At 44.0% G+C, this 11834-nt stretch overlaps 1 protein-coding gene across 4 annotated transcripts in view; it reads left to right on the top strand.

Moving 5' to 3' along the window:
* The first annotated feature begins 1008 nt into the window (after positions 1 to 1008).
* MARK1 (microtubule affinity regulating kinase 1) overlaps positions 1009 to 11834 on the top strand; it is a 72226-nt gene continuing 61400 nt past the window's right edge. For 3 of the 4 annotated variants that reach the window (XR_014562746.1, XM_083733289.1, XM_083733288.1), the window contains exon 1: positions 1010 to 1142. Coding sequence is in view for 2 of the 4 variants with exons in the window: in XM_083733289.1 (XP_083589415.1) it covers positions 1092 to 1142 (51 nt within the window). In the remaining 2 variants the exon portion in view is untranslated. Of the gene's footprint in view, positions 1143 to 11834 lie in introns of all 4 variants that reach the window. The other variant, XR_014562745.1, reaches the window with a different exon arrangement.

Here is an 11834-nt window from a genome sequence, read left to right as displayed (position 1 = left end):
TCTGTGGAATTTACTCCCAGATAAATATTATGACTGGGTAGTAGAATTTTGCCTCGAGTGCACATACATGTTAAATGCACATACATAAACACTAAGCTATTAGTGCCCTTTCAAATGCTGTAGGCAGCTGATGAGATTTCAGTCTCAACTTTGCATATTTTGCTAGTAGCCAAAAGCAAAACAAACACGCAAAAACCAGACACGTTCTCTTTGCTTGCAAATCAATGCTGGGCAGGTTGTGCAGAGTAAACAGCAATCTATCAGAGCACCACTCGTGTAAATCACCTGGCCAAACGCAAAACAGAGCGACTGGAAAGGGACTCAGGCAGGGGTTCTTGGGGTGCAGATACGGATCTTACAAGCGCACAAGAGCGTCCCCATTTCCACCCGTGAGGAACTGGAGGAGGGCGCCCCTCAACACACGCGCGCGAGTCTCGCGCCGATCCTTTTCTTTTCTTTTCCTTAGACGGAAACTCTTTCCCCGGAGGAATTTCGTAGCGTGTGAAGCTGCCCTGGATGCGTGAGGAGGAGGAGCAACCGTCGGCGTCAATGAATGAAGGCGAGAGCGTCTCCGCAAGGCGGGATGAGGCGCCCCTAGTGTTTCCTCGGCGCTGCAAGCGGCCGGCTCCGGCTGCTCCGTCCCCTCCGCAATCCGAGCCGCGTCCCCTCCTCTTCTCCGGCCTGTGACCGAGCCGGGCCCAGCTCAGGGAGGAGGAGCAGGAGAAAAACAGGGAGCAGGAGGAGGAGCAGCAGCCGCCGCCGGATGCGGCGAGGAAAGAGCTCCGGCTCCCCTACGCAGCGCTGCCGGCCACTCACCTGAGCGCGCCGCGGCGGGAGGAAGAGCCGGCTAGGCTGCTGCTGCCGCTGCCGCCGCGGTAATCCCGGCCCAGGGAGCGGCGGCGGGCGACCCAGAAGCCATGGCAAGGGCTCCGGGAGCCTAGAGGCGGGCCGCCTCAGCCTCGCTCCGAGGAGCCGCGCCGCAGAGGCCTGCGAGTCCAGGGCGGGCGGCGGCGGCAGCAGCAGCAGCGGCGGGCTCGGCCATTCCCAGCTTGGCCCGGGCCGGCTCTGCAGCAGCGCCTCTCCCGCGCAAGATGTCCACCCGCACGCCGCTGCCCACCGTCAACGAGCGGGACACCGAGAACGTGAGTGCCGCCGCAGCCGCCAGTGCCTTGAGAGCCCTTCTACTCTGCCAGCCGGCGCGGGGCTCGCTCAGGCCGGAGTCGCCCTTCTTGGCCTCGGCTGGGCGGGTTTTTTTTGGGGGGGGGGTTGAGAGGGAGAGCGGGAGGGGGCTTGGCGGCCACGGCTTCCCCGCCTCGCGTGGGTGAGGGACCACCTTGAGCTCTCCTTTTCCTTCCCCGCATTCCTGGGGGCACTTTCGGGACTGGGGGCAGCCCCTTTCCTCTCGCCTCCCTTGCCCAGCCAGGCCTCCGCCGGGTGGCCCCTTGCGCGCCTTTGCCTGCACTGCAGCCACGCCTCGGTGGGATGCGCTCTCTCCTCCCCATGCCACACCCGGGGGCTGCTTTCTTCTTCTCCTTCTCCCGCTTTCCCCTTCCTTTATGCAAGCCAGCCCAGGCAAAGTGTCTTCTTTGCATGCCTAGTTTGCAGCTAGCCTGTCACTTGTTTTCACACAGAGCTCTATCTGTGCTTTCAGGTAAACTTTCCACATGGCTTCCCTCTCCATAGGGCCGGCCTCCCCTCCCTGACTATACTCTCTTCTTCTTCTTCCTGCCCTGCCTATTGCCAGGCTTGCATCCTTCCCTGGGCCCGGCCGGTGACCTCCAAAAGCCAGGCTGCTCTGTCAATCCATCACTCGGGGCAAGGGCAGGATCTGCCTTCACTTCCGCCTGCCCCTCGCCGCTGCTGGTGATGTCTGTGCACGAAAGCTTCTTCTGAACTTTGCTCCTTTTGTTCTTGGGGAAAGCTCTGGTCTTTCTCCCTTAGATCCTTCTTTTTTATTTTATTTTTGGTGGTGTTGTCCTAGTGGACTTCCCTCCCGGTGGGGTGACGGAGGCTTAAGATATCAGCCAGAGAAATTATAAAGCAGGGTGATTCTCTTCCAAGGGAAGGTTGTTATAGGAACAGTACAGGACAGGAAAATGAGAACGGAAAGCTTTGTAATGACCAGGGTTCAGTGCATGCAAGTGCCTTCAATTGCTCTCTATTTTGTAAATACAAGCATAACCCAGGATGAAAGATGTTGGGGCTTTGGGGTAGCAAAAACATGTCTGGAATGCCTATTTCATATGGTTAGTAGCGAAGGGAGACAGAAGGTTTAGACTCTGTAAAATCTGGCTTTATGTCTGCACGTGCTATTTCTGGTAGGCATGATTAATGGGAAGTGAACTGTGTGTGGGAGGGAAAAGACATATTTGTAGTGAAGTAATCTAACGGCCTGAATTGAAGCAGACTTTACTATGTTAATGTGAAATGGGATACAGTGTGAACAGGCCCATTGACTTCGCTGGCGCTGTTGACAATGTTCACTTTTCTAAGCAAGCAGTGTTTATCCTTTCCTGGGGACACTGTGTCAGTGTCCTAGGCACTATTCACATACTCTGGTTTGGAGAGTTGGATTTAAGGTGAAAGTGTGTGACAACGTGAGGAAGGAGACAAAGGGCAGATTATGAAAATCGTGGCTTCTGTGGATTGTGCAAAGAAATGCTGTCCAAAGAAACTGCATTGAAACATATTATAAATCTGATTATCGTATCAATTCATGGCGTTTTTAAATGTAAGCTAAAAAGTGTACATTTTAGTATAGTGTAAATACATCACCCCCCCAATAATTCTCTCCCTATTAAGTTCTTATAGAAGAGATGTTTAAGAGATTTTTATAGGATACAGAGCTAACAACATGTCTTTATTTCCCCCTTGTAATTAGTGTGGGAAAGTTATTGGTGCAGGAGAGACATTCACCCCAGTAAAATTTGACCTTAAATGAGCTTTTTGAAATATCTTCTTTAATGGCGCCAGAATGTTTAGCAATGCTATCAATTTGTTTGAAGAGTGTTAAGAGGCGCTCTAATTAATGATCTTTTTATCACTTCTTTGCCTAACACTCCCGTGAAGTGAAACTTTATTGGAATGTATAATGTGTAGGATTGTTTTTAGGGGAAAGTTCATTGGGAAGATATTCTCCCACCCCCATCTTTTAAAATTCTTTTCTAAACTCTGCAATGATGCATTGGGATTTAGGCCTTGGATGAATTTTTAAGGGAGTAAAAATGTGCTGTAGTTGCCAAGTTGCAACCAGGAAATATTGTCCTCCCTCCCATTATGCCTTTTGGAACAAATGGGTCTGAAATTGCCCCACAGCAGGCGGATCTGTTAAGGAAACAGGCATAATCACTTGGTTGTGACTTGACAATCCTTGGGTGAGTTGAATTTGTTTTGCTTTATTATTTTGCTACTCTGGCTATTCATTTTTACAGTAGATGCAGGCATAGAGTCACTCAATTTATGCGATTCCCTTATCACATTGGATATAGAGCGGATTATAGGTCTATAGTGAGAAAGAGTGTGATTGTCTTACCCACTGCGCCCACCTTTTCTTATATTCACAGAGTGAGTCAGCAGGTGGTAGAATTACTGAATAGGCCAAGCAGTTGTACCTAAAGTACATTTTCTCTTCATTTTTACTTTTTGTCTCTTTCAGCTTGGCATTCTTTTTGAGTATTACTTTTCGTTTGTGCTAGATCTTTTTGCTGATGGGTTTTGGGATATATAAGAGCAAACCAAATTGTGTGCTGGAAGAGAATATTTCCATATGCCTGTACTCACTGCAGTTTCTTCTGCAAGGAAGAATGAAGGACCATTGTTTCTCTAGCCACAATGCTCTTAAATGCAACCCCTTCCAGAGGCAAAAATCTCTATAAGTTCTAAAGAGGTGCTGTTTGTATTTAGGCTGAACATAATATTTTCAATCAAGCCTGTAATTGGAATAGGTTTTTTGCTCTGACACAGCATGTTTTGACATAATGTACTTGATAAATTGAATTTTATTGCTTCAAAGTTTGAGCTGATAGTTTACATGCATAACAGTACTTTACAGTAACATCAGGTTTTGTTTGTTTGTTTTGGTAAAGCAAATAAAAGCACATAGATGTTTAGGCTTCTTCAAGTGAGCTTTCTTTGGAGTCCTATATCCAATTTAAAATGGGTTTCTTGAGTAGTTATACTTAACTGCATTATGGTATCTTGTAGGAACTATAAATAAAGAACCAGGCCTTGTGGAGAGGATATTGAAAAGAGGGAGAAAGTAGTTGGTATCCTAGGTTGCCTTAGGGAAAGAATATTGGGGAAGCAAAATAGTATTTGAGGATCACAAATAAGGATATGATTTGGGAAAAGTTCTTACAACATATACAGTGGTGCCTCGCTAGACGAAAAGAATTCGTTCTGCGATTCTCTTCGTCTAGCGGTTTTTTCGTCTTGCGAAGCAAGCCCATTGACAGCTTAGCGGATTAGCGCTACAGCTGTCAAGCGGCTTCCAGCGATCAGCTGTTAAGCGGCTTATCAGCGGAACAGCTGATAAGCGGCTTAGCGGCTTAAGAAAAGGGCGAAAAAAGCGAAAAAAACCCGCGGGGGGATGCAAGATTTTTTTCGTCTTGCGAAGCAACCCCATAGGGAAATTCGTTTTGCGAAGCGCCTCCAAAACGGAAAACCCTTTCGTCTAGCGGGTTTTTCGTCTTGCGAGGCGTTCGTCTTGCGGGGCACCACTGTATGTGCCAGCAGTACCAGAAGTAGCAATTTGTAGGCATTGAAGTAGTATTTGATTAGTGACCTAAAGCTAAGGTCTGGCTTTTGTGCCAAATGAATGTTCTACAGCTGTTATTATAAAACTACTTCCACAGACCGGGCCTTCTCTTAAGCTACTGGAGCTATGTGGCAGGAAATCACATTGGATGAACTATTAATGTGTTTCTTGCAGCAGTGCTGCCTACCTCCAGGTAAAGCAATAGCGGTATAGGGAACAATCACTTTGCAATCCATCTCATGTAATTTCCTGTATACAGACATGACTGGAGCAGTACAGATGGAGCCACAGGGAAGCAGCTGCCTCACTGTTTTGGTAATGTTAGAATGAGCCCTAGCAGATACACTTCTGGATTTTTTTGAAATAAGTTTTTTCCAGGCTTCAGAGCAACCAAGACAGATAGATGTATGGATTATTATCAAGGGCACCCTTATGGGCAAAGGTTGGCATTCTGATATGTTATAGAACAGACAGTGGCATTTGATGGTGAATATCTTCTCTGGTGATGTTTGCAATCTTGATTTAATTGATTCTTCTTCTTCTCTAATTAACTCAGGATAACTGTGCTAGTTTACCCAACTGTCACTCCATGATAACCAAAGTGGCAAGTACTGGCAAGGCAAAGTGGTTGAAGATGTTTAATGAACTGGAGATTTGGGCAAGGAATAATAACCACTAGAAATAGTGGCTGTTTATGCCAGTGATTAAAATAATTAACTATGTCAGATGACATGGTTGGGGCTAAATAGGTTTGAATGTGTTCTGGGTTCTCTCATTGGAGGTACAGGTATGATGGGGGATAAGCACTGTGATGTGTCATGCATGAGAGACACACAGAAAAAGGCAGCTTCAGAAAGGGCTGGAGGAAGGCAGTGGCACAATTCCTGGTCACATTGCACTGAGTTTGTGTCCCATTGGAACGAACCACTGAATTGTTTTAAGTGGGATAGCTCAGTCAGTAGAGCATGGGACTTACTCTTAGGGTCGTGGCTTCAATCCCCATGTTGGGCAAAAAGATTCCTACATTGCAGGGGGTTGGGCTAGATGACCCTTGTGGTCCCTTCCAATTCTGTGATTCTCCAGAGTGCTACATTAGGGCAGTGGAATCACTATACAAAAGGAGTTGCTTTGCCCCAACTGGTGCAGAAAGGAGTTTGTTCCAAGACAACTGTAAAGATCAGAAATGTCATAAACGATGGGCAGGGAAGTATTAAAGCAGAAGTGGGCCCTTTTTTCCTTTCAAACCTGTTATACACAGTTTTATGCCAATTTTTCTGAATTTCTCCAAAATGTGGAATAGAACATTATTTCTCTAGAAACTCCTTTGTCATATTTTGTTAAATTGTTTCATGGCCAGGAGACTGTATGTGTAATTTATATATAGCATGTAAATTTTGGTCTAAAGTCTTACTGTAAGCAAGGTTAACTGTCAGGGACTAGCAGGGCTCTGAAGAGTATGGGGCAGAGGCAGAGGACCAGGGGAGTGACTCAGGAGAGGGGACCAGCGATTTATGGGGTTTGACACTGCCTGCAAGGCAGGAGCCAGAGCAGGGGGAGGAGGAAGGGTCAGGATAGTCCAAGACACAGGAAGGCACACAGGATATGGTAGAAGAAGAAAAAGAGGCTGCTCAGATGACAGATGGGTCTCATAAAACCCCTCTACCTCCTAAAACCAAGAGGAACTTGAAGCAGGAAGAAAAACTACAACTTCTGTGCAGGAGAAGTCTCAGGCTGTTGGTGCACAACCCATCAGAGGAAGGTGTATAACCAGGCCAGGAGGAGGGGGCCTTGCTTTTGCTGCGGGGGGCAGTCGCCTAGTGGCTAGAGCAGGCATAGGCAAACTCGGTCCTCCAGATATTTTGGCGCTGCAACTCCCATCATCCCTAGCTAATAAGACCAGTGGTCAGGGATGATGGGAGTTGTAGTCCCAAAACATCTGGAGGGCTGAGTTTGTCTATGCCTGGGCTAGAGGCGTGTGTGTGTGTGTGTGTGTGTGTGTGTGTGTGTGCGCGCACCTGGAGCGCTTCAGGAGTTGCTATAAGTGCTTCTTTTGTAACTAAAGACTTGACAATTGGACACATGCTTTCCTTAGCTGGGGTGGGCCAGGACATTGACATATTGCTACTTGAGCAAGAGCAAGAGCATCTTAAGTCTTTGGATCTTCAGTTTAACTTAATATCCTAGTATAGAGACAAACAACTTTATTTCATGGTAGCTTTAAAAAAACTCATAATTTTTCTGCTATAGACATGATGTACGTGGGAACAGTTTAGATGGCTATACTTATAAAGTTAATAATATCTAGCTTTGTAAGAAAGAATGGATCAGATATGAAGAGAGAAGTTGTGGGAGACAATTCTTGCTAAATATTTTCTTTCACTGCCTTGAGGAACATATGGCCTAGTTTTTAAGCATTCCAGGTTCAAAGTAGAATTGCTGTTTGCCAATAGATATAGAGTGGCTTGGTGATGGGTGATAGCATGTTTTTTTCCTGGATAGCCAAATGAATTGATCCAGACTAAATTTCTCTGAAACAACTGCTAGTTGGCTTGGGGCCAGGAATCCTTCTCTTTTCTGCAGTGAATAACTTGTTTTTACACAATAAAATACTTGTGATAAAAGCTCATCTGAATAAAGCTTATGATTGTTGGGAAACCTCATCTGGTAAGATTTTTTGTCTTGAAATTTTGAGTTTGAGTGAAGACTAAGAGTAATCTCATATAATTTCTGTGCTACCTTTTATTCCTCATTTAATTCAGGGAACTCCAGATTTGAAGAAATATCTGACAGTGAGTTCAGTTGTGTGTGGCAATCTACACAAATGGACATCTGTGTTGGGTATTGAGGTCACTTTGTGATGGATACAACATTTGGTGTTGGCATCTGTCTCTGGAGACAATAGATGAGTATGCCTTTGCAGGTGAAGTCAAACTGTTGGAAGATTACAATGCCTGCTGTGGCTGTAGAGACCACAGAGATACAGTGGTACCTTGGGTTATGTACTTAATTCATTCCGGAGGTCCATACTTAACCTGAAACTGTTCTTAACCTGAAGCACCACTTTAGCTAATGGGGCCTCCTGCTGCTGCCGCGCTGCCAGAGCATGATTTCTGTTCTCATCCTGAACCAAAGTTCTTAACCTGAAGCACTATTTCTGTGTTAGCGGAGTCTGTAACCTGAAGCGTATGTAACCCAAGGTACCACTGTACATGCTTAGTTGCAGCTGGGTCAGATGCACCATGGCATTTCTTCTCTCTGTGCTCCTCCAAGCAGTCATTCCTCCTCTGGCCACTGCTATGGATGCATGACCTGACTGGCTGTCTCCAGGCACCACAATTGTCTTCAAGAGATTCCCACATGGCGGGGTTGGCGTTGCCAGCCTTCATGTCATGATTTGCAGGTATCTTTGTAACACAAAGAGTTGGTCTGCCAGTGGGCTTAGTTCCTGAAGCCAGCTCCCTGTAAAGCACATCTTTGGGGATTCTGCCAGCTTTCATTCTGTGGCCATGACCAAGCCAGCATAGATGTCGCTGAGACAGGAGTGCAGACATGCTGAGACTGTGGGCTTGGGAGAGCACACCTTTGTTTGAGACTCTGTCCTGCCATGTGATGCCCAAAGTCTTCCTGAGGCAGAACATGTGGAAGGCATTGAGGCGTCGCTTCTGGCGGTTGTAAGTTGTCCACAACTCACTTCCACAGATGGTGTACTCAGCATGCAAGCCTGGTAGACCTTCTTCTTGATACTGGATGTTAGCATCATATTCTCCCATACCCTTCTGGAGTAATGTTGAGAAATACATATATTGTTTGTTGCAGATGAGGGGGGGGGGAGGTTTCATTTGAAGACTGAACTTTAACCATATCATTGTAGCCCATTCTCACACATATTTTGTGTGACTACATTGGATCCTTTGGATGTGAAAAAGTTCACTTGAGAATGGGAGATACTGTGGCATTTTTGTTAACACTTCTACAGTGATGGATGACTTCGGGATATGTTAAGTTAAAAATATTAGTGTGTAATGAGGTTTCTCATTTTTATTTGAACTCATTTCCCCCCTCATGAGATTAGCTGCTATTTTGCTGGAAATAAATTAAAATGCTTTAAAATGCAATAAACATACCTTCTGGAAGTAAGCATTCCTTCTTTAATTTGTCTTCTGGTTTGGGAAGGTATTTGCCAATCCTGTATTTATCCGACAAATTACATACAATTTAAACTGCTAATGGTTTCAGCTCTCTACTTACTCTACTTACCATTTATCTAAACATATATGCATTTCATTATCTGAGTGATGCTGAATTAGGCTGTCAAGACATACTGGACACTGATATCCTCAAAGGCATATGAAAGAGTTTCTGTGTTGCGGAAAATATTTATCATAAAAAATCATGTTGGCCTTTAAAAATAGCTTTCATAGTGACTTACAAAATTTTAGAAAGAAACAAAATACAAGAAATGGGAAGGAACACCATCATAAAACAAAATATAAAATCTTAGGAGGATAAAAAGGTCTTTGCCTGGCAATGGGTAGATAGTATCATGGGTGCCAGGCAAGCTTCTAGTTCCAAAAATGGAGTGTCATAGCCAAAAATCCATCCCAAATTGCCACATGCCTCAGCTCAGATAGCAGCATACCCAGAGGACAACTTTGGCAGCTGGTCTCAGTAAATGAGCCAAAGGTAGTGATAGGCATTCCTTTGACTCCAGGTTGTGGCAGAAATGGTCCTAAGTGCTCAAGGTAGAAGAGAAGAAGAATGGAACTGTCCGCTCAACATACATGCTTGTGTAAAGCCAATATTTTCTGTGGCCCATGGAAAGGAGGGACCAGGAGAAATAGTGCTGTTGGTTCTTTGCCTATAACTTATACTTCCCTCTTGTTTATGGCCTTGCAGAAGGTTTTGTTTAAATCAGTTAATACAGAATCCAGTAGTCCAGTCAGAGCCTATAATTGCTGGCCTTCTCCCCTTGGTTTTTGTGCACTTCCAGTTTCCTCATCTGTGTTGCACTGACAGAACTCTTCTCTGTTGTGCTATATTTCTGGGCATCCAGCCTCTACTATATTCAGTGGTGAAGTTTCTGTGCTCTGCGTGGATGCCCATATTGTATGCTGTATGGGTCCTACAAATGTATTCATATTTCTCCTTTTGTTTTTATAAAACTTTGGTGGGTGGGGAGTTCAAATTCTGAAAAGCTTTAAATAAGAGCTCAGAATAAATAATTCAAATGGAACATTAAATGAAAAATTCATTTCAGAATGTGCTTTTTCTTGTTGGGTCTTGAATTTCCATGGTACAACATGAGAGCAACTCTTTATACAGCACACACACACAAAAACAGATAGACAGCACTTTAATACTTGTCTTATGCTTAGCGTAATCATATTGATTTCCTGATTTCATTCCTTGGAGTATCAATATTGATTATACATTTTGTTAAATAAAATAAACTAGTGTATGCTGTTTGTTTTTAGCTGCATCTAAGCAACCTACCTCTGCATCAAGAATTGATGTAACTTTGTGTCTAAGAGTTTGAGATGAAATCTTGCTAGATGACTTTTTGCAAGTCTATTATTTTTGTATCAGCTTCCTATCTGCAATATGTAGGAATATTACTGCTGGCTTGTCTTACAGAAATACGTTGTAAAGAACTCTCAGCCCTGAGCTACATGCCATGGGGGTGTATGGGAACTACCAAACGACATCCCTCTTCTCTCAATGTATAGCATGGGGTGTGTTTGTGTTTGTAGAAATATGACAGTGACATCATGTTAGTGTTTTACAGGTCTGCTTAATTGGCTGCCACTTGTAGGGGCAGGGAAAACATGAATGTGATGTCATCTCACACTTTTTCCATCTGCACATTATGTGGGAGACATGAATCCGTTCTCTTTAAGACATTTATGTACAAGCACCAAACCAGGAGATTCCTGAAATCACCCCCACCCCGAAATCTGCAGTGAAACAGGGTTGTCTCTTGTTATCTTCATGCTTTCTGATTTTTCTGGTTGGAAGTACCAGGTAATGGTTGAATTGTGAAGCTGGATTATATCTTCTGTAATTCAACAGATATTACTAGGATATTTTGAGTATCCTTTTCTCGTGTTAAATCTACTTCATTAAGAGCAGATAGAGCCTTCTGTAGTGAGATATTTCTGATAATGAAATGCATAGATTGCTGTAACATGAGTGTGTAGCTGCAGAGCAGCATTTTTTTGTCCATTGGGAGATAAGACTGCTTCCTTCGTATTGCCCTCCTGCAATGTCTTTTTATTGTTTATATGTAGGAGGGGTGAATGTAATTTCAGAATTTACAATCTTTCCAGGCACAATAACTACCTGAAGGTCATTTCTGATAAGGCTGGAAAATTAAGAAATAATTTTATAAAATTGGCTTTTTTCATGGTTTATGAACAAAGCAGTATTGAAGTGTTGGAAGTGAAACAAAATGGTTTTGCATTGTGCATTAGAATATGTTTGAACGATTGCTACTATTCTGTAGGTATGAGGCAGGCTATATTGCTATCATCTGCATAGAAAGTTGGTTAGGAATATTGGGATTTAAAAATAAGCCTAGAAATAGGCTCAGTGAGAGAGTAGGAAATAAATTGCTTTGTTTTGTTAGTTTTGGTACATGATGAGTACACAACCACTACTACTTTGAAGTTGCATGCTGATGAATGCTGGAGTTGCAAACAACCTTAACTAGAAGAAAGCTGGGTTGTTGCTGTACTAGGCTGTCTTCTTATCTGACTTTTTCTGCCGCAAGGATTACTCGCTCTATAAGGCAGAAGGAACTTGGGAAACTTGTCATGTGGCCTGAGATGGCAGTGGTCCTTCTCAGTTAACAGCCACCAGAGCACTATGCTGTGCTTCCCAGATATTCAACGCAGTGGGGAGTTTGGGTTTGCTATTTTCTCCCACTTCTTCTCTTGGCATCTGAATGCAACCCTGTTTAGGGAAGTTTTATTCTTTTTTTAATGCTCTGTTGAAAGCCAAACAGAGTGGCTGGGGAAACTAAGCCAGGGTAGAAATAATATATTAATTATTAATTATTAATTATTAATTATTTTATTGA

Source organism: Podarcis gaigeae (genome assembly GCF_964106915.1).
Source record: "Podarcis gaigeae genome assembly, chromosome: 3".
Taxonomy (NCBI): domain Eukaryota; kingdom Metazoa; phylum Chordata; class Lepidosauria; order Squamata; family Lacertidae; genus Podarcis; species Podarcis gaigeae.
Note: the sequence above shows the minus strand (reverse complement) of the source record. Positions and strands in the feature narration are given on the sequence as shown.